The sequence below is a fragment of the Cricetulus griseus genome, assembly GCF_003668045.3.
Source record: "Cricetulus griseus strain 17A/GY chromosome 1 unlocalized genomic scaffold, alternate assembly CriGri-PICRH-1.0 chr1_1, whole genome shotgun sequence".
Classification (NCBI taxonomy): Eukaryota; Metazoa; Chordata; class Mammalia; order Rodentia; family Cricetidae; genus Cricetulus; species Cricetulus griseus.
In genome coordinates this window covers 190,739,154-190,759,922 of record NW_023276807.1, presented here as the reverse complement: position 1 = coordinate 190,759,922, position 20,769 = coordinate 190,739,154, and the positions used below count along the sequence as shown (strand labels likewise).

The window sequence follows — 20,769 nt, the reverse complement described above, 5'->3', positions numbered from 1 at the left end:
AAACCCCCAGTGAGTCACCAGTCAGTGATCCCACATACTCTTTGTGATAAGAACAAAGAAGTATTTGAAGCTCTCTGGAACACAAAAAGCTGATCTGGCACAGACTGACAGATAAGAAGGGGGAAAAAAAGTGCAGCCTACGGGCATGGTGGGTCTGAGGATTTGTGAATTTCAACTGAGTGATCTCATCACTCACCTGGTCTCCCAGCCTGCAACTTCTGCTCTCCAGATAAGACACTGCTGAGCCAACACCTTCCTTCACTCTGAACATCACTAGATGCTGAGGTTGAGGGCAGAGGGCAGAGAAGTCTTGCTTTGTCCACACTACAGGACACTGGAATCCAGCTCTGCCACAGAGACTTGGGCTGAGTTCTTGGTCTTCCCAAGCCTTATCGTCTCCATACATAGATTAAGTCTGTGGCATATTTATCCCCTAGGCTGTTGCCATGGGCCTGTAGACTGAATCACTGAACAGCCCTACACTTATGAAGGGTCACACTTGCTTAAAAGCACTTCTGACAAGGGTCTACCAAGTCTAGAACAAAGGTCCCACGTCTCTAGTTTGCTCTTGGCCCTGCTACTGGAAAACGGGTCCTGTTTCATGAAGTTGTTGGAAGGTTGAAAGAACAGTGATATATGCGGGTCACAGAGGTACACACTTGGATTCTCAGCACTTTGGAGGCTGGCACTTCAAGGTCGGCCTGGGCTACAGTATGAAATGACAGAATGGAAAGGGAAGAAGGGAAGAAAGAGGAAGAAAGGGAGAGGAGAGGAATGAGGGTGAGAAGAAAGTCGGAAGGATGGATAGATGGGCGGACGTACGGACAGATGGATGGAGGATGGGTAGATAGGTGAATGGAAAGAAGAATGGCAGGCAAAAGAAAGAAAGAAACAGGAAGCAAAACAGGAGGAAAACGGTGGCCCAACCCAGTACAGCTGTGGCAGGTGTGTGCAAGAAGCAAAGATGGTCATTTCCTTTTGCTTTCCTTTTCTGATACATCTGTTCTTGCCTCTTGGCTCTGAGGTCATAGAGGATCTGGTGGGACAGACTGAGGCCAAAGACTCAGCTAAAGTGACCAATAGCAAGGTGTTTTGCCCTTAAGGGTTTCAGGGGCTGCTGTGGAACTGTATCAAACATCTTGTAAGTAGTTTAGTTGTTCACAGAAATCAAAGGCCCAAGAAATCACAGACCCCAACTTGAGTGTTATTTCCTTCTGATGGCACTGCCACGTACAATGGCCAGTGGGCCACCAGGTGAGAAGGCAAAACAATGATAACAAAGGCCCACTGGCTTTTAGGGAAGCATATTATCAGACTTTTGCATTTCTGCAACCAAATACTGAGAAGAGTAAGTCGATGGACAAAGGATTTATTATGGCCCATGGCTTCAGTCCATCATGGTAGAGGAGAGCAGTTTACACTAGGAGAGCTAGGAAGCACAGCAAAGGAATACAGGAAGGGAACCAGGCAAGATATAACCTAAGAGACAGACCCCCAATGACCTACTTGCTCTCTCCTCCTGCTTGCTAGCAGCTGCTAATAATGGTGCCTGTTAGGAATCAATCTTGAGATGAACCCACCAGCTAGGTCAGGGCCCACAATAATATCTCTTTAAACCCCCTCACATATACTCTAGCAGGTCTTCAGCACTTTCCTTCATGTGTTAAAGCTGAATCTAAACAATTATAGCAAGCATTGCTCCACAGATGGAGGAACTAAAAGTCCAACCAGGGAAACAGCCAAAGATGGAGGGATGTGAGGTGTTTGTCCTCCAGCCATCTGCTGGAGATGATCTTGTCTCTCATGAATGATACTCATTAAATCAGAAAGGGTGATCACAAAGAGAGTCCTTGTGCCAACAGCAACATCCATGATACTGAAAAGAGAGTTAGCTCATTGCACTGACCTGGGTCCTACCAGAGTAGACCATGCCTCCAAAGCAAGTGTGCCTCTCTGTGGGTGTGATTCAGCTTTGTCAGGGTCCATAAAAATGGCTTTGCTTCATCTTGGCTTAAGGTCAGAGAGTTCAAAACTATCCTTACTCTTCCAAGGTTAAAGTCGTAAGACCTAAAGGTCTAAGGTGTGGCTACTGTAGGATGTTATTTTGTTTGTTTGTTTGTTTTGTTTTGTTTTGTTTGTTTTTCTGAGACAGGGTGTCTCTGTGCAGCTTTGGAGCCTGTCCTGGAACTAGTTCTTGTAGACCAGGCTGGTCTCGAACTCACGAAGATCCACCTGCCTTTGCCTCCCAAGTGCTGGGATTAATGGCGTGTACAACCAACTCCTGGCTACTGTAGGATGTTTGGTCTTGGTCATGGATATCTTATCTAAATAACAGAGACTTGGTCTAAGGTGTGGTTACCCTTAACTCTCAAGGCCAGATAATGAGACATTTAGTCTACTGAATGCTTGGAAAATTAAGGAATTAAGTCTATTTGTTCCTTGTATCTTAATAAAGAAGTCTCTTTCCTTTTTCTCCTCTTTGGTTTGGGTATATTAGAATGTTGAAGAATAAATTTAGCAAGGTCAGTATTCACTGGACTGCCCTCCTGACTCTGTTCTGTGTCTATCTTTTCCTTTCTTTACCTGTCATTTCTCAATCCGAAATCCCACTCTCAGGTATGAACCTGGCAAGTCAATTGGATCTGACTGAAGTCCCCCAAAGATGGGTTCCCACACTGCTTAGCAGGGGGATTTCTATCCCAGAAGCCCAGAAAGCTACTTCCTTCCACTGTTCTGAAAATAATCATCTTTCCTGAATGGGACAGCTGTCAGTCCTATTCTTTCAGAAAACAAGAAATAGGGAAAGGGCATGGGAACCTGTCTGGTTTCAAGGACCATAGTACTCAAGTGCTAGAGAGTCATCACCAGGTGTCAGAAAGGGACCATCAACCAGTGCCACACAGCCAGCAAAGGCATGGCTGAGCCAAGATCAACAGCTGTCCCAGCAGCAGCTAGCAATTACCAATCCCTTAGTAGACACTAGGCATGAGCTGAGAACTTCATCTCACTGTAAGCATTTCGATGGATTAGATGAGATGGACAGGGATGGATTACGGGACTCAGGAGCCAAAGAATACCACAGCTTGGATGGAAAGGTATTCTGGCATTCGGGAGCCAAGGAATACCACAGGCCACACTAAGCATAGCAGCTTACAGCCTTGCTTCAGGGAAAGGCTTCCCTGGTGTTGTATCAGCTCTGCTCCTGTAGGAGAGGGTTTCCGCTGCAAAGTTGTTACAGTTCTGCTCCAGTCCCCAGGAGAGCACAGAGTAACATCTTCCCTTCACCAGAGGAGGTTTCCCCAGCGAAGAAAAGTGTTATAGCCCTGCTCCACTCTGCTCCACCCAGGGTCATCTCTTCTCCAGCAAAAGAAAGTCTCACCCAAACCTCATTCAAGAGATTTATTGGGAGGGAAGAATCCAGAAGAGTGTTGGCTGCCCTCTGCCAGGGTGGCAGAGGACAGCCAGACAGCATGAACAGCCACAAGCTGAACAGACACAGGGTTTATATAGGGATTCTCGGGGGGGGGGGGGGGGGGAGTTTTTCCAGGGTGGGGATTGGTCAGATTTCAATCCCTGAGTTTAGGATGGCTAGATTTGCTCAGGGATTGGTTAGTTTTCTACACAGGTTTAGGGTCAGATTTGGCTCTGGTTTCAGTGCCAATGTGTGTTTCTTTCACTGGTCCTTTTTAGCCATTTGGCTCTAGTTTTAAGGCCAGGGTGTATTTCTTTCACTGGATCTGATTCCAGGGACAAAGTGTGTTTCTTCGGTACTGGTTTCAGGGTCAGGGTGTATTTCTTTGGTTCTGGTTGCAGGGCCAAAGTGTGTTTCTTTGGCTCTGCTCAGGGTGTGTTTCTTTGGCTGGCCCTTTTTCCCTATACTCACCACCTCTGCCATCCACCCTTGGAAGGGATTACTAATAACCTTCACATTCCACACCAAGAACTCAAGCTTGGCGAAGTGAGTTGACATATTCTAAGTCATACAGCTAGTACATATTGGAGCCTGGCTTTGACCTTAGTCTGTGTGACCCCAAAACCATCTATCTCTTCCTTGTTCACATGGCCCCAGGGAAGGGGGCCCTCTGAAGAGGCACATGGGGCTTGTCATGAAACTCCTAGAGAGCAGCAGTTGCTATCCTAACTCAGGCAGGCTTGTAGCCCTTCTTTTTTCTCAAAGATGTTGGCTAGTGTGACAATAAAAGCAAGCTGGAGATTTATGCCAACCATACTTACCCTACATCAAGGAGAAGACCAAACCCTTAAAATTCCATTATAACTTTTCTCTTTCTCCAACCAATTTAAAGCAAACATCCAAGAAAGGGGGGCAGTTGTTAAAGAAGTTGAAAAATATACTTTTAAATGAGAAACACATGTACCATTATTCTTCATCTTGTGTCTCATGCCCCCCAGAGCTGAAAATCAAGTTGACATTACACAAATGTACACAGTGATAGAAAGGTAGGCAGAAGCAGCTGTGCCCCAATGGCTGACCATCCAGGAGTTATTTTAGAAAACTTGCAGAAGTCACAGAAAATTGAAAAAATAGCTCAAAGCCAGGCCCAGGTGAGAAGAACTCCTGTCAAAGACAAACATCCTTTAGTTGCTGAGCTGGAGTTAGCAAGGAGTACATATCTGCTTTAGTCAGGCCTCAAGTCCGGTGAGTGTTAGAGACGACAGAAATGCTGGCCTTCTGCCATTTTTTGTAGCATCTCTTCCTCCAACATCCCTTCCTGGCACAAATAAGCTACAGAGCTTCAAATACTGGAAGCTATGGAGTTTCAAATGAAGGTTCATCCTTTTTTTAATTCCCTGCTCTTAGCACAGTGCTCAGTTGTCTTGTTGACTGGCTTCCAAGTCTGATTTCCCAAGCTAGCACTTCCTTACCACTCAACTACAGGAAATGTCATGAGGGAGCCTGGCATGGAGGTGCCATGGATCTGGCAGGAGAGCTGTAGGGCCATCCTTGCACTTCCTGCTATTACATACTTAAGAGCCTCAAAAATATCCACAAAAGCTCTACTTCAAAGGCTCTTGTTCTTTCTGGGAGGCCAAGGCCAGGAACAACTTCTAGGAGAGCTCCTGATACCCATCCAAGGCTTCCCTCACAGGCCCTTGGTATGCCCAGAAACATGGCTTGGATAGCCTTGAGGAGCAAGGGGCCAAGGGGAAGGTGCTCTATCCAACCTCTGCCTAGGGTGACAGTCTGATTAATGGGACCCCATCCCTATGAAATTCGCCAATATCCATGTTTCCACGAGTGGACTTCAATGGACCTTGGTCAGGAGAAGGCTGAGAAAGCTTTCCTCGATTTTCTAAAATTGTATCAGGAAGTTGCAAAAGTATCCCCTTCCATTCCTGAACCCTCAAATTCTAGTGGCCCTGGCTTGTGAGACAAATCCATCCCTCCTTTCTGCTTGGGCAGGAGCTTTTCTCCCTTTGCTGGTGACAGAATCAACTGACTGTGTTGACTCTCATTTCAGCACTGGCCTCTGATGAGCTCCACGCAGAACAGACAGAAAACTTGTGATGAGCTGAACCTGAAAGACCAGCACCCGTGCAAGGTGTGAGATCTCAGCGCAGAGTTCTGAATTGTGAAAACAAGTGGGATCGGCTCTAGGGTCAAACCCGGGCTGTTTATTTGAGCTTTGTTTCTTTTACTCAGGTAAACTGAGGGCACCATCCAGTCCTTACCTTTTAAAGGAACCCATTGCTAACAACTTGTTCATCACAGCTCCCTCCACCTCACCAAAAAAATCTCCAGTCTGTAGGGAGACAAGAAGGCACACGAGGAGGGATAGAAATATAACATGTCCGAATAGCAGAGAAGTAAGGCAGGCAGGCAGGGTCTCTCTCTCTCTCTCTCTCTCTCTCTCTCTCTCTCTCTCGTGTGTGTGTGTGTGTGTGTGTGTGTGTATGCTGGAACTGAGAGAAACCAGTTTTTAGGACTTCTATTACAGAAAAATAAGAATGACTGTAACAGTCCCAGTAGCTGTGTGGTAACAAAACCAGTGAGCAGATGGGAAGTGTCCACAATACACAGGGGATGTTGCATAACGTGCTCAGTGCAGAAACTAAAACACATGCGTATACACAAGAGCGCGTGCACACACACACACACACACACACACACACACACACACACACACACACACACACACACCCCTTTGGACAGGATAAGCATTAATCTGGACATAATCCCTTCTGATGAAAATGCTACTTCCTTCAGACAAAATGAGAACCTGGAAGTGCTTCCTAAGCTCTAATAAAAATAATGGTTTATAATGCCGGGATGATCTGCTTAGGAAGAGTCCACGTCCTAAGCCCTATACAGTTCTCACAATTCATCCTTTCTCAAAATCCCTTTCTGAAGAATGTTCTCGTTTGTCTATAGGTCATTCATTACTAGGTGGTTACTAGGAATAAGACTGCCCAGCTCCTCGGGGAGACAACATATCTAATCATACCTCTAATGGCCTTTTGGCAAGTCTAATTCTTGCTGTGATAAGATTTACAAACTGCATGGTAGAATGAACAATTAACATCATCCTGCATGCTCTCCAGCCTCTGGAATCACTAGGATAGAAGTGTTCCATGAGTGAGGACACAAAAACTCTAAAAGAGCAAGGCTTGCAGCAGCAGCCATCTTCTGCTAGCACCCTCCAATGAGCGGTGTAGAGCAGTTGAGGGGAGAAAGGTGGCATTACAGTCAGAGTGCAATCACATTTGTTCCTTAGGCAAGGTGTTAACCAAACCCCAATTCCACTGTACTTAGCTTAGTGACCTTGACCAAACTTTCCAGAGTTTATAGTCCATGAGGTAGGTGTGTGTGTGTGTGTGTGTGTGTGTGTGTGTGTGTGTTATCAAGCACTTGGGTTTCCACTCAGGGGAACTTGGAAATACTAGCATGCTCTATGGGCATGCATCACTGCTGTGAACGAGAAGGCCATTTGTATTTTATGTGTGTAAATAGGCCAGTGTCAATGGAACTTCATGTCATATGGAGAAGAATTTTCCTAACTGGGATGCAGGAAGTTAGACAACATCAAACAAGCCTGAACCCAGAAAGCTGGCAGGCTCCCTATTTCATGGAGGGAGAAATGTTTCCTGCAGGAGCCATGGTTTTCTGGCCAGGCCAGTATTTATTGTGGGAAGAAGGCACTCCATCCCTCCTGAACCTGGAACAGAGGCCCTTCTCAGCTCTGTGTGTGTGGCTGTGAGAGAATGACAGAGTTCCTTCTCTTAAGCAAGGATTCTGGGTTCTTGCTCCACAGGGTTTTTGGTATCTCCATGTTCCTCTGAGTCAAATGGGCTCCTTCTTGTTGGCTGGTGGCCTTTGCAGATGTCTCAGAGCCTGGCCTTGATTCATGGACTCATTTATCCTACCTTAAGTCCACTAATAGCCCAACGCCCCATGGTACTCACCACTGAGACTGCAGAAATCAAGAGTCCAGGGAACATTTCACTACTCTCAGAGAGAAGAGCCAAATGGAATCAAATTCCTCATTTTCTGGAGTCACTGTTTCTACGTTAACAAATCTCTATGCTCAGATCTTACAGAGCAGTGTTGAAAAACAATGAATTTATTGAGTGTGAATGGACCTATCAGATTGTTCAGATGAGTTTAAAGAAAGTTCATGTGTGTATGTGTGTGTGCATGAAGGTTAAATATCAGAAGGAAGAAAAAAAAACTCTTTAAAGTTGCCCAAACTCTATACCCTTCAAGCAAAAATTTATTAAAAAAAAATCTATGGTGTGTGTGTATGCACATGTGTTTAATGTGTGTATGTATGCGTATGTGTTTTCTGTGAGTGTGTCCTTGTGCCTGCATGCCTATGTGTGTGTGTGTATACACACATGTGTGAGTATTGTATGTATATGAACTCATGCAGGAATATATATATTATATATATATATATATATATATATATATATATATCTCCCTATCTGTACCATAGCACAGATAAATATAAAAAGAGGAAAATCTGGGGTATTGATGACTGCCTTTTCTTGTCCAGACTGTCATTCCTTGTTAGTCACAGTCATAAACTTCCAGGAGTTTCTGTCTCTGCCACCCATCTTACCAAAGGAGCACTGTGACTTCAGATGCACACTGTGGTACCCAGCTTTACATGGGTTCTGGGGATTTGAACTCAAGCAAGTGCTTTACTCATTGAGCTGCCACCTCAGCCCCCAGGCAAATTTTCTTTTGTAGCTCAGACATCTCTGAGGCAAAGAATTCCATAAGTTTAACATTTATGAGTACCTGGAACAGACCCTGGGCTCTGCCTCTGTGCCAGCCCCACCCCAGGAGGTAAAAGTGCTCTGAGGGCTTCTGAGAAGCAGGCTGTGACATTCTGAGAGAAATGAGCTTTATAATCTACTATTGCCTCTGAGATATAGATCATCACCTCCAAGTCTTAACTCCATAGTTTGTCCCCATCCCAGACCAAGAGCCATCTAATCCCCTTTTGAGGGCTGAGAGACTTTCCTCACTCACCTGTGTGTAGTCTTCAGACACCAGAATGAATCCATTATTGTCTATGAGGTAACAGTTCACAGTCTAGAAAAATCAGAACACACACTTCACCTTCAGGCCTCAGACAGCTTTTACACAGAATGACGTGTGTTTCCAGACTCAGAGAAACCCCCCTTTTGTGGGGGAGGGGAGTTGAATTCGGGGAATTGAAAATACTTGCTGGCTCTGGCAGTTAGGGTCATGGTTAAACTAACCCCAGGGTTGACTCTCTAAAACTAAGGAAGTTGAAACAAGGAAAGAAACAAGGGAACTGACCTTGGAAGACTGGGATAGGGATAAAATGGAAATGCACAGAAAGCGTTGAATTGAAGTTTGTCTTCAGTTTCCCCTTTAGCATATCTGACTGTTTCCCAGGAAGAAAGTGTTTAGAGGCCCACAGTCTTTCATTTGTAGCGGCTGCAGTGCTGGCCATTTGGAAATCCAAAAGCCAGCACAATGTCATTACTCTAATGATGTATTAATGAAAACACCGTGTCAGCTTGGGGGGACCATCAGGGGACCAGGTAATACTTTTTAATTTGTTCATGAACTGAGGCATGGGGGAAGGGGCAGCCTTCTGTAAAAGGGGCCCCTCAGGCCTCCTAAAGGTTTTCAACCTGTGTTTTTAATTGGGAGCTGGATGTGGGGGCAGGGCCACTAGCTTTTGGTAGCTCAGACTTATAAATTGTGGGGAGCAAGGTAAGGCAAACAAACCCCTGCTTCCCCCACGCTCCTTTAATCTCCCCTGAATGGCTTGCTACAGGCGAAGATTTAATTACAGTGCTGTGGAGTTTAAACTTAAGGCTTAATTCCGTCCTTGATGTAACTCAGTTTCTATTTATTGCAGCTTTACATACCGACGGCAACGTTTAATTTGTAACATATCTTTACCCTGAGCTAAATTCCGCCTAGCTCCAGGCCACCACCAGGCTGGTGTGTGCTGGGACATTGGCCTAGGCACAGGGTGGTTTTGTCAGGCATGAAAGGATAGATAGCAGTGAGGAAGTCAGAGTGATTTGGCTTATACTTCTAGCTCTGGGCTGTCAGTGTTGGGGAGTGGACAGGACATAAGAGTACAGCCAGAGCTTTTTTTTTTTTTTTTTTTTTTTTTTTTTTTTGAGACAGGGTTTCTTTATGTAGCCCTGGCTGTCCTGGGACTTGCTTTATAAGACCAGGCTGACCTGGAACTCACAGAGATCTGCCTGCCTCTGCTTCCAGAGTTCTGGGATTAAAGCTGTCCACTTAGATAAATGGCAGAGTCTGGCTTTATTCATCCACGGGGACAGAGGGATGCTTCCTGCCTGATCACACTTTTGTTCTCTGCCAAAGCTCTTGGCTTTAGGGACACTTCCCCTGTCCTGCCAAGGATCACAATAAACTCTAGGGCTCCTCAGCAGACAGCATTAAAAGGGCAATCTCCTAAAGCTGTGCTTCTGAGATGGTGGCCACAAGCTTTATGTAGATTTGTTTTTAAATTTAGCTGAATTCTGTTTAAATGAAGACAACATAAACTCAGGTTGTAGATTACCCGAGTTACAGTCCAGTATTCTGTAAGTACTGTGGTTAGTGGCTGTGCTTTTGCATGTCCATTGTTGTAGGAAGGTATTTTGAACAATAGCCCTGGGATGACACTTGTTTGCTGTGAGTGACAGCTCTGTTACTATTGGGTACATGTCCTTACTAATTCCAATGCCATGATGTTCATTTTGCAGATATAGATAACCCCAAAGCATTGAGCGCATGCCATTCAGTCCAGTCAGTTAATGTGAACTGAGTATGGATGAGTTGTAACTATACCCAACATTTAAAAATAAACATATTTCCCTAATTCTTCCTTAGAACAAGTCCTCATTAAAACTTGTTGTCATATGAAAACACCTGGTTCTTGCCAACCTGGCTTTCTGTTGACATCACAGTGGCCAGTGTTGGCTGAAAAGAAGTGGGACACTGGGACACTAGCATCTCAGGCATGTGACATGTTCCTCCCAAGGCCCCGTACTCTTCTGGGGTGGAAAGAACAGAGTGAGGGTTCTTCTCTATCTGAGGTGAAAGCTGCTTCTTAATTTAGTGGATGTGGTGTGAGGTATGTTTGTATGGGACATGCGTACATGCACACTGAGGCCAGAGGACAGTACTATTTTCTGCCTTATTGCCTTGAGACAGGTCTCTCACCAAACCAGAAGCTCACTATGCTGTCTAGGCTGATGGGCTAGGAAGGTCCAGCCTGTCTCCACCATGACTCCCAGCTTGACTTCTGATATGCGTGTTGGGATTTGAACTCAGATCTTCATACTTGCACATTGAGTTTTCTTACCCATGGAGTCATTTCCCCAGCTCTCTCCACTTTAAAATTTTTATTTTACAAAAACAAACAAGTCACAAAGAGAGGAATGGCAAGCCTTGGTGAAGACAGTACAACTGTCATAGGAAGATTTTTTTTTTCTTAAAATATGGTTGTGAAGACAAGGAGGAGGAGGAAAATAGAGGAAGTGGTGGGAGAAGAGGAAGAATAGGAAGAAGAAAGGCAAACTCTCCTCATATAAGATAGTCATTCAGATGGCCATCTTCATTCAGATGGCCAGGATGGCCAGGAAAGAAAGGTCTCCTTAGACAGAGAAGAAAACTGAGGCTAAGGTCACACAAATAAGCTTGTGGGATCTGAACCCAGTGCTCCTTGACCTCAGACCTTTGATTCCTACTACTGGCTGGCTACTCCCCCTTCTGAAAGACATAGTTAGAGTCTCAGGTCCTGCTTGCTCATGGAAAGCTTTCTTTGAAGATGAAAACACTTATCCCATAGATAGCTAAGGCAAATTTGGTCTGCCAGAGTGACCACAGAGCAATTAACTTAAAGACATTAACAAAAGCAGAAGACCCAGACAGACCATCTCCACACCAAGTGCTTGGAGTGTTACAGTTGAAAACAAGCAAAACTCCAAAAGTGACTGGTACTTGGGTCAGGTGGGAATGACCCCAATGACAGGTTGCCAAGATCCATAAGTCCAGCAAATCTTAAGCTAATATATGAGAGTAGTCAGATATAGCTAATAGGGTTTTCTGTGTGAACCTACCACACTGGCTGAGGAATGAGTTATGGAGGAAAGCACAAAAGCCAAAGACAGACTAGAATCTACGAAAGCATTAATTGATCCCCTGATCATGGTCAGATGTAATCTACACCCTATCAGATAGGAACAGAAAGAAGGAGGAGGTCCCAGCTGCTAAGTCTCCAAAAAAGCATCACATACTATACTCCAGTTGGCATGCACTGCTGGCCACATCTGTTTCCTCTGTACTGAGAATGTTTCCTCCTCAGACCATATATCCTGTTACCATATTTAGGTGAACAATTTCCCTGTTCTGTGAGGACACCAGGGTAGGAGCTGGCAGCATAGGACATATCTTGTTGGAGTTGTCTATGGTCAAGTTTGAATTTCAAGGTTCTGCTGGATACAAAAAGACTTGGTCACCTCATTAGGCTAGAAGCAAGTCTTGCTAACAGTAGGGCTGACAAATTACCAAGGAAGTCATAGATCAGAGCAAAAGTGAGTGCTGAGTCACGCAGTGGTGTCGCTCATTGATAGAGAGCCAGGCCACTGGATCCAGCAGGTGTCATTACCTTTTGAGGTCAGGCACTGATATCTATGCTGTCTACCTATAAATACTGAAAGGCAATTTTAGTGACCATAGGACTCCCCAGACAAGCTTTCCAAACAACCAATGATCAATTACAGCCAAGGGGTGCAGTAGCCTGAAGACTACACTCAGAATGAGAGTGTCCAGTACTAGGTGTGGGGAACAGCTGGGATGAAACCTTCCATTTTTGCCACCTCTGATAAATATGATTTAATTGCCTTTCCAGTGAAAAGAACTAGGAGTATTTCTCTAGCTTAACCTCTTCATGTCACTCCCCCTAAAAGAACCCTGGTATCTTGGAAGATGTCTGCAAGTCACCATGTCCCTAAGGGTCTACTAACAGGATGAAGGTTTGGGGATACCAAGAGCTTCAAGCTGTAACACAGGGTAGTATGTACTCCCCAGCCATATTTGGACATTGCAGGATGAGGTTGGCCTTAAAACATGGAGATAGGAAAAAGGCAGAAAGAAGGTTCTGTTGGTTTATTTTAATCTTTCTAGAATTATTTGCTAATTCTGCATTGCTCAGAGCATTTGATTCAAGTTGACTAAATCAAACACACACAGCTTTCACACCAAAATCCTGGTGTGGGAACTCAGAAGCTGTAGGCTGGAAGGAAAGGACAATGGGGAATGAGAAGGCATAGTGCCTTCTCACTGGAAGGCACAATCAAGAGTGGGGCTGAGATAGGAAATTTGGAATCAGAGGCTCTGATTGTTGCTATCAGTATGGCCCTGTGGGATGGGATGCCCATGTGAATGAAGGCTGAGCACCTTGGCTGGTGGCAAGCAAGACCTTTAACAATGTGTACTATCCACCCATCAGTGAAGACTGGTTACCCACCATGTGTCCTTTTCTGAGTAGCCACATGTGACAGTGCAGCAGTTTCTCAGAAAGAGAAGCATGGCATAGTTCCTAACAGGAGGTCCCAGGGTGGGGGCTGGGCTCCCCACTGTTTGTTTTGGGAGATGCCTTCTGTTTGTTTTGACTGGTGGAATTCACTTAAGAGCTCAGCACTGTGTGCAGCACTGCAATTTTGGTGTGTGTGTGTGTGTGTGTGTGTGAGAGAGAGAGAGAGAGAGAGAGAGAGAGAGAGACAGACAGACAGACAGACAGACAGAGACAGAGAATCAGAGACAGAGATAGAGAGATAGACAGACATAGACAGAGACAGAGAGAGAGAGAGAGAGAGAGAGAGAGAGAGAGAGAGAGAGAGAGAATGAGAGGGATCTTGTATCTTAGGTGAGGCCTGGATTCCTGAGTCTGTGGCACACAGAAACATCACTCCTCAGTACCTTTTCCTCTAGGTCTCCCAACCATATCCCTAGTGTGTCACTGTGAAACAAACTGCCCTTGCCTTCCCCATCATTTGCTGTGTCTTCTCATTATAGACCAACTATCAAATCAAGATACCAAATTTTGGGCTGTGGAAAAGGCACAGTGGTTAAAGTGCTTGCTTTACATGCATGAGGAAGGGGAGTTCAGATTCCCTAGAACCCAAGTAAACGCTGGGTAGGCATTTAAGCTTATATAATTCCAGCCTCAGAAGGCAAAGGCAATTGGGAGGGGGGTGGGGATCCACAGAGCTAGCTGGCTTGGGAGGCTCCCCATGTCAGTGAGCCCTAAGTTTGGTTGAGAGACCATGCCTCAGTGAATAAAGTAGAAGACCAAGGCAAGACAAATTCTAACATAGACTGGAGCCTTCAGTTTACATGTACATGCACACACATGCACACACATACAGAGAGACAGAGACATAGAGGGAGAAAAACATCTTTTAAAAAAATCATTGCTTGCAAAAGAGGTAACTCTGAAATATCATGTCTGATAGGATTCATCTATGTCCCTTCTCACGCTAGCTATTAAACAATTCTCTGGACTCAGCAGCCTCAGTTTCCAGATATGGAGGTATCTAGTTGCTTGGATGTAGCCCTGTTTGGCTCTGTCACCATACACAGTATCTTTCATATGCCGTAAGAAATTCCTAGCAAGACTCAAAAAGTCTTAGTGATTCATAGCCCACGTCAATCTCTGTGTCTTTGGAAGGAGCCTAGAGTTATATTTATCATGAAGATATTGACCTCTCACAGGACAGTCATTAGCCTTTCTCTGTCTTTACAAAATAATGGTATTGTCCATAATGATGGAGATGATGAGCAGGTGAGTGGGCAAAAAGTGGCTGTACCGCTGGGTCATACAGAAATGGGAGGTGAGCATGGCCTTTCTGTCCTCAATGCCAATCATGTCTTCTTTGTTACCTTCCCTTGGTGTCCTTGCAGGAGTGTTGTCTGCCCTTATGTCCCATTTCATGTATTAGGAATCATTTCTAATTGTCCTTTCTTTCTCCATACTCTGTTGAATTGAATGCTTTCTCTGACCAGTATGTGTTTAAGCTTCTTGATAGCATATATCCTGAGTGGTAAAAATCATATGTGTATCTCTCCCGCTATCCAGTGAGTACTATGGAGAAATGCTTCCTATTCTGCCTTTTGAGGTCAGCCAGGTGCGTACTCCCAAGAAGGACCCACTCAACATCTCATGAAGTAATATATGAGTGCCTGAAGAGTTCTTTCCAAGGCTCTGAAGTGGACATCAGTCATGGGTGGAATAGAACTCCTTATAACTCTTCCTCATTCCCATGACTGGGTCCTGCCAAACACATGCTTCCAGTACTTCAGGGCAACCTAAAGATGCCCTCCTCCAAGGTAGAAGTATGTCTGTGCACATACCCAGTCATCCTGACAGCACACACTTACTGTGTCCCAGAGTATGCTGATGGGGAGACAAAGATATTACAGGGTCCTTCAGCCAATGTGTGTCTGAGCAGTCTAAGAAAGTGGACCATTCTCAGTGTGGTGACGCAGACAGAATCATGCATTCAAAATGAGGCTTGGAGTTAATTTTAATGGGGTATTTGATGATTTGAGGTCAGCTGTGGAAGAAAAAGGGACAGGAGACAGCCCCATTGGCCTTATTAAATGTCATGAAAAGAGGTGTCTGCTGAAAACATGGAAAGTTGGGGCTAGCTTTCTCATTTAAAGCAATGTCAATTGGTTGCCTAGAGCCAAGACTTAATAGTTAAAAGCAAAATGAATGAAAATTTCAAGTGCAAACTGGGGCATGAGCATCAGATCTAATTTACAAAAAAAAAAAAAAATCGGTGATTAATTCAAGGCTTACTTTTCAAAGTATGTGACACTTTAGGACATGGGTATCTCTCATGGGCACAAGAAAATGACCATAGTACTAATGAGGGCAATGTGGCCTGTGTTTATTGTGCCTTAGTGTGCACACCATTGCCTCCTGGGACTTCAGGCCCAGGTGAGTCACCACTCTATGTGAAGAACAGTTTGGTGCATGTTTGGTTTAGGGCTAGTAGTAGTGAGTGTGTGCCTTTTCTAGGAGACATGACAGAGTCTTTCCTTTTCCCCATGCATTCTTCAATGCAGCTCTGGATATTTCTATGCCCACTGTGTGGTTGAAGAAGCTGAGCAAAGAAAGGTTTGGAAAATTGCCCAAGGTCACATTGCTACTTTCAGAGTCATAGTTGGAATTCCAACTATCTAACTCCATGGCTTGTGCCTTTAAGTACCATGCTACACCACCCACACTACTAGTCAGGGAACAACCAACACAATGGGTTTTCCAAGCCCAGGTGGAGATCTGTCTTCACTTGTCTTTATGTGGGGAATATACCTAGGTGGTATGAGTTGTGAAGAAAAATACCACCTCTCTTAAAAATGATTTAAACAATTCTGCACATGTGTAGTCAACCACCCATTCATCTGACCAAGTTCCCAAACTAGCACCCATCCTTCCACCTGGCTAGCCAACAATCATTCTTTCTCTTACTGTAGCTTGGATTTGCAATAATACCCACTGAGCTCTTCAGAGAAACACAAGGGGATAGAGTTCAACCCAACAGCTTGTACTAGCATGCCAATGTGTCTTAAAGGCAGAAGGGAAAGCTGAGTCCTCTTGTCCCCTGTGACTACCCTATGAAAGTTATCCCCAAGCTTACTGAAAAGGGTGTTGATCATTCCTCAAGGAAAATGATGTTTGATCTGATGATCAGACAAAGTCGGGCTTCTGCTGAAAACACAACAGACTGGCTTTTGTTCTGCAGATATGGTGATATGGCGATTCATACAATGATAGTGTTATGATAACAATTTCTCTTTTAAGTTGGCAGCTAGGCCACTAGGAATCAAACTCTTTTTTGTTCTAACTCTGTCCTGGACTCCCTTTTATATGTATGTATTGTTATACATTTGCCTACTTTTAAAACCTCTACTCCTAACCTATGATTTCTGGGTTGAAATTATGTTTGGTAAATGTTCCTGAAATCCCTGTGGTGACCAGAAGGACTGTAAATATCTGATTATAAAGTTTAGTTGTGGATTGACTGATGTTTAGCTAAAGCAGAGAAAGGGAGAGACAACCTAAGGAGAAGTAGAAAGGCCACCGTGATTGGATCCATTGGGCAGGCTTATGACAATGACACATTAGCTTCTTCCATTGCTGACCCAAGTGATTCAAATTCCTCCCTCCAAAGGAGAGAGGGGAAAGGAGAAAAGGCAGAAGAATCTTAGGTAGAAATAGAAATGTTTGAATGAAAAACTGTGAGTTTCAGAGCTTTTAATTCCAGATTTGCTACTTGCTAATTACATGAAATGAACCAAACCACTCATTTATCTCATCTTTGGTTTTCTTTTCATTTTCTTTTCTTTCTTCCACTCCCTTTAATTCCTCTTCCCAGCCCTTTCTTTCTGCCAGGGTCTCACTAAATGGTCCTGGATGGCCAGGAGGTCTCTTTGCAGACCATGCTGGCCTTGAATTTAGGATGTCTCTCCTGCTACCACCTCTTGGATGGGTTCTGGGATTATAGCTAAACACCACCTTGGCCTGCTTCATCTTTGATTTTCTTACCTTTAAATACAGTCAATAGTTCCACCTAGCATTCTAAGGGTGACATTAGAGAGAAGTCTAATGTGATATTGAAGTGGGAGCAATGTATATTACTTCCTATAAATAAAACACCAACATTCCAATACCACAGTTCAGGGAATATCTAAAGCATATTTTGCTGGCTTTCAGAACCAAACTATGTAATTGGGGGTGGGGGATAGGGAGCAAAACAAATGTCTTCTCTCTCTCCCTCATGCTCTCTCTGTGTCTCTGTCTCTGTCTCTCTCTGTCTCTCTGGAGGCTGACCCAGAGTGATGTGTCAGACCTGGCTCTAGTCACAGCAGCATTCCTTCTGTCAAAATGCACTGTCTAACACTTCCCTTTGGCCAGAAAACATGACCAGGAGGCCACCTTACCTCATCATCACAGCTTATGGAGCATTTGCCATCCAGGGAGGCACACTGTGGGGGGAAGGAAGCAGGGAACCATGTTACTGGGTCATTCTAGTATTTGCTGCAGCTGCTGCTTAGCTATGGAGGCCATGGCCTGTGAAGCAAGTACCAGGTTTCATCCAAAGAGAACATTTTGAGATGAGACTTGGCTGTGCTCTCTAGAGACAGTATGAATTCAGAACCACAGTATAAAAGACGCAATGTAGGGAGGGCTGGCTCTTTTCCATCCGTCTTAATTTATGTTGTCATTCAACACTGATGATATCGCTTAAAGATCTCAGATCTTTTGTTACAAAAGATATAATTATGTCATTATTTAATTTAAAGCTATTTCTCAATGACTTTAAAAGGAAACTCTTGTTTATGTTCTTAGTTTGTAGTTTCCTATCATATCATAATTTAAGAAAGATAAGCTCCTTATGCATCTATCCTTGGATGGGTCTCTAGGTTGATTCCATATTGCAAAGAGTGCACATTAAATGTGGAATTGCTCATTTGCCTTTTGTGACCTGATTTCATTTTATAGTTATATAAATTTCATATATAGTTATATATTATATATAGTATAGTTAGAAATATACTTCTAACATTTAGAACTGGGCAGAAGGAAGCAACTTAGTGGCTGCCATTTCTGTTGAATACTGGATGGACAACCCTGGATTGTCTTAGTTCATTGAGCACAGCAAAGGGGAAGAATGCCCTGAATTTTCCAAGGTGCAATAGCCCCTTGAAGTCCTTTGGCCAGAAAGGCAGATGCATGCTTTGACAAAGCAGGTCATATGATGGCCTTATACAATGCTATAAGGAGAAGAACAAATAACTGGCTGGACATCACAATGTGATTAGAATAAAGTCTTCCCGAAATAGCAAAGGGTTCCAATATTAAGAGAGAAACTCCTTTTGTAAGTCACTCCCTTGATCTCATAATTCCAACTGTCCCTAGGAGCAAATCCCCTGCTTTGCCCAGCATGTGGTGTCTAACATGCTGACAGCCAGTTTTCCTGTGAAATGAATGGTAATCTGAGGAGCTGGCAATTCATTTTACAAACATCCATCAGAAATCTGGCACTGTTTGCCCCAGCTCCCCATATGGAGACACCTGGATAACAACAGAGCAGCTAAGGCTTCAAAATGCCCATTAGAACTTACCTGTCTGCTGGCAGTCCAGAACTTCCTCTGGAAGAATTCAAGTTTCATCTGAATACCTACAGCTGGGACAGATTATAAATAAAGCAAAGCATCAGAGATCTCTTACACAATGGTTTCAGATTGTCATTGGCGATTATCCGTCATGGCAAGATCTGACGCGAGCATTCCAGAAGAGAACTGACAGTGAACCATACACCTATGGCTTTACAGCTCTACCTATTAGTTCTTCTTGCAGGTAAGGGAGTCTCAAGGGTCCCTGCACTCAGAACTCAGTCACAAACTGAACTCAGTGTGGATATTCTTTAAAGCGGTGTTACTTCAGTATGCTTCTCTAAATTACATCTATTTGTAGCACCAGCACAAGCTGACACTGGTCATAACAATATCGAGAAGCTAAATATCTCTTCAGTTCCTTTCTCAGCTAGTTCTTTCAGAAATCAATATATTCTGCATGGTGTTTTTGTTGTTTGTTTGGAGATACAGCATCTGAAAGGCAGCCATCATGAGGTTGGTATCTCCAAGGGAGTCACTTTATTCTGATGTGACTTGGCTTCACTGGCCCCCTAGTGTCCACATCCCAATGCACTTCTTTCCCCAGGAAATGGACAGAATATACAGCTCTATGTGTCGGTGGAAATCTTTCTAACTTTCTAACACAATAGTAAAGGCTGGCTGTAGCGACAGCTACTGAGAGGAAAGAAACTTTAGGCAGTGGCATTTGGGGGTACCTCACAACTAGCACATGAACAGGCCTGTCAATCCTCCCCTCACCCCAGAAAACAATGTCAGAGTAACTCTAGAGCAAAATGGCCAGGGCCCAAATATCATCAGATGGTAATAATACTTTACAGGAGTGGACTGGTGGGGACGTGTGTGTGTGTGTGTGTGTGTGTGTGTGTGTGTGTGTGTGTGTGTGTGTGTGTGTGTAGGTAGCATGTACCCTGGTGCAGTTCTGCACACTGGCTGGCCTGGTGTGCATGCCCTTTCCAGGGCTTGCCATTATTGTCTGCACACATTGTCTGTGTGCTATTTATCTTTCCTTCGACACCAATGGTAACTTCAAATTAAATAGTAACAGCACCAAGAGAAAACACAAGTAGTTAAAAAAAGAAAATCTCACAAGTGATAGTATAGTCAGAATTACAGAGAAAGATGAGGTCCCTGAGTAATGTTCATTGTTCATACATGCTTCCCAACAGAATGGAAACCACGAGGAGCTCTAAGGAAAAGCACCGATGCCAGGGTATCTTCTGTTCTGTTATCTGTTCTGATATCTGTTCTGGAGTCTTTAATACCTTGGCTCTATTGACCTACAGTGTATGGTGTTGGGCACCTGATGAAATTGCCAGTTGAGCTTTTCATCCTGGCCTCAAAGCAAAGATCACAGAATGCCTGAAGGATACTGATCTTGGAGTCTGGAGGACATTTGTAGCATTTCAAATAAAACCTGGCTTTCAAAGTGCCTCCCAGGCTAAAACAGGGTGCATACTAACAGGCAGCTGGGATTTGCTTAGGTGCACCAAGAACTAGTGGCTGTATCCTTTACTCAGAAAGGCTTGAGACAAGCACTTATGATTTTCCCAAAGTCAGGCAGGAGAGGACAGCACCTGACTTCATAGAAGATGGCCTCAAAATTGCTGTTAGAGCTGGCCACTGATATCTAGGAGGGTCAAGAAGAGTTCTGTCTTCTACTTCATAGTTCCCCAGATGCTCTCCCTGGTACTGAGTAATGCTAATGCCATCTCTTTAGGCCAAGGCCAAGATCATGGCAAGCTGCAAGGCCCTGCAGGATGAGAATACAAGAGTTCTGAAATCATCACCCCACAGCAAGCTCCCCATAGTGTTTCTCCTTCACACAGTTCAGAGTTGTCTTATCCACCTGCCACCTCTTGTGTTTCCCCAACAGTTTCCTGTGCCCTTTTTGAGCATCCTCCCATCCTCTGGCTGGACCCCTTATTCACCTCCCTAATGAGTCTAGCTGTTCCCTCCAGGGTGTTTATTCATCCCACATACTTGGAGTCTGCTATCATCTGCCTCTATTGGTCCTGTACCCCATCTCCTCAAGGCAATTTAATCTTTCCTCATGAGTCAGTTCCTCTGCCCCATTA

The 20,769-nt window shown here is 44.3% G+C and overlaps 1 protein-coding gene across 1 annotated transcript in view; it reads right to left on the bottom strand.

The window, feature by feature from the left end:
* The window catches only part of Cacna2d3 (calcium voltage-gated channel auxiliary subunit alpha2delta 3), an 804,511-nt gene that overhangs the window by 62,952 nt on the left and 720,790 nt on the right, over positions 1 to 20,769 (bottom strand). The window contains exons 28-31 of the mRNA XM_027389601.2: positions 18,662 to 18,723; positions 17,477 to 17,521; positions 8,498 to 8,560; positions 5,692 to 5,762 (exon numbers count right to left, since the gene is read on the bottom strand). Coding sequence (XP_027245402.1) covers positions 5,692 to 5,762; positions 8,498 to 8,560; positions 17,477 to 17,521; positions 18,662 to 18,723 — 241 coding nt within the window. The remainder of the gene's footprint in view (positions 1 to 5,691; positions 5,763 to 8,497; positions 8,561 to 17,476; positions 17,522 to 18,661; positions 18,724 to 20,769) is intronic.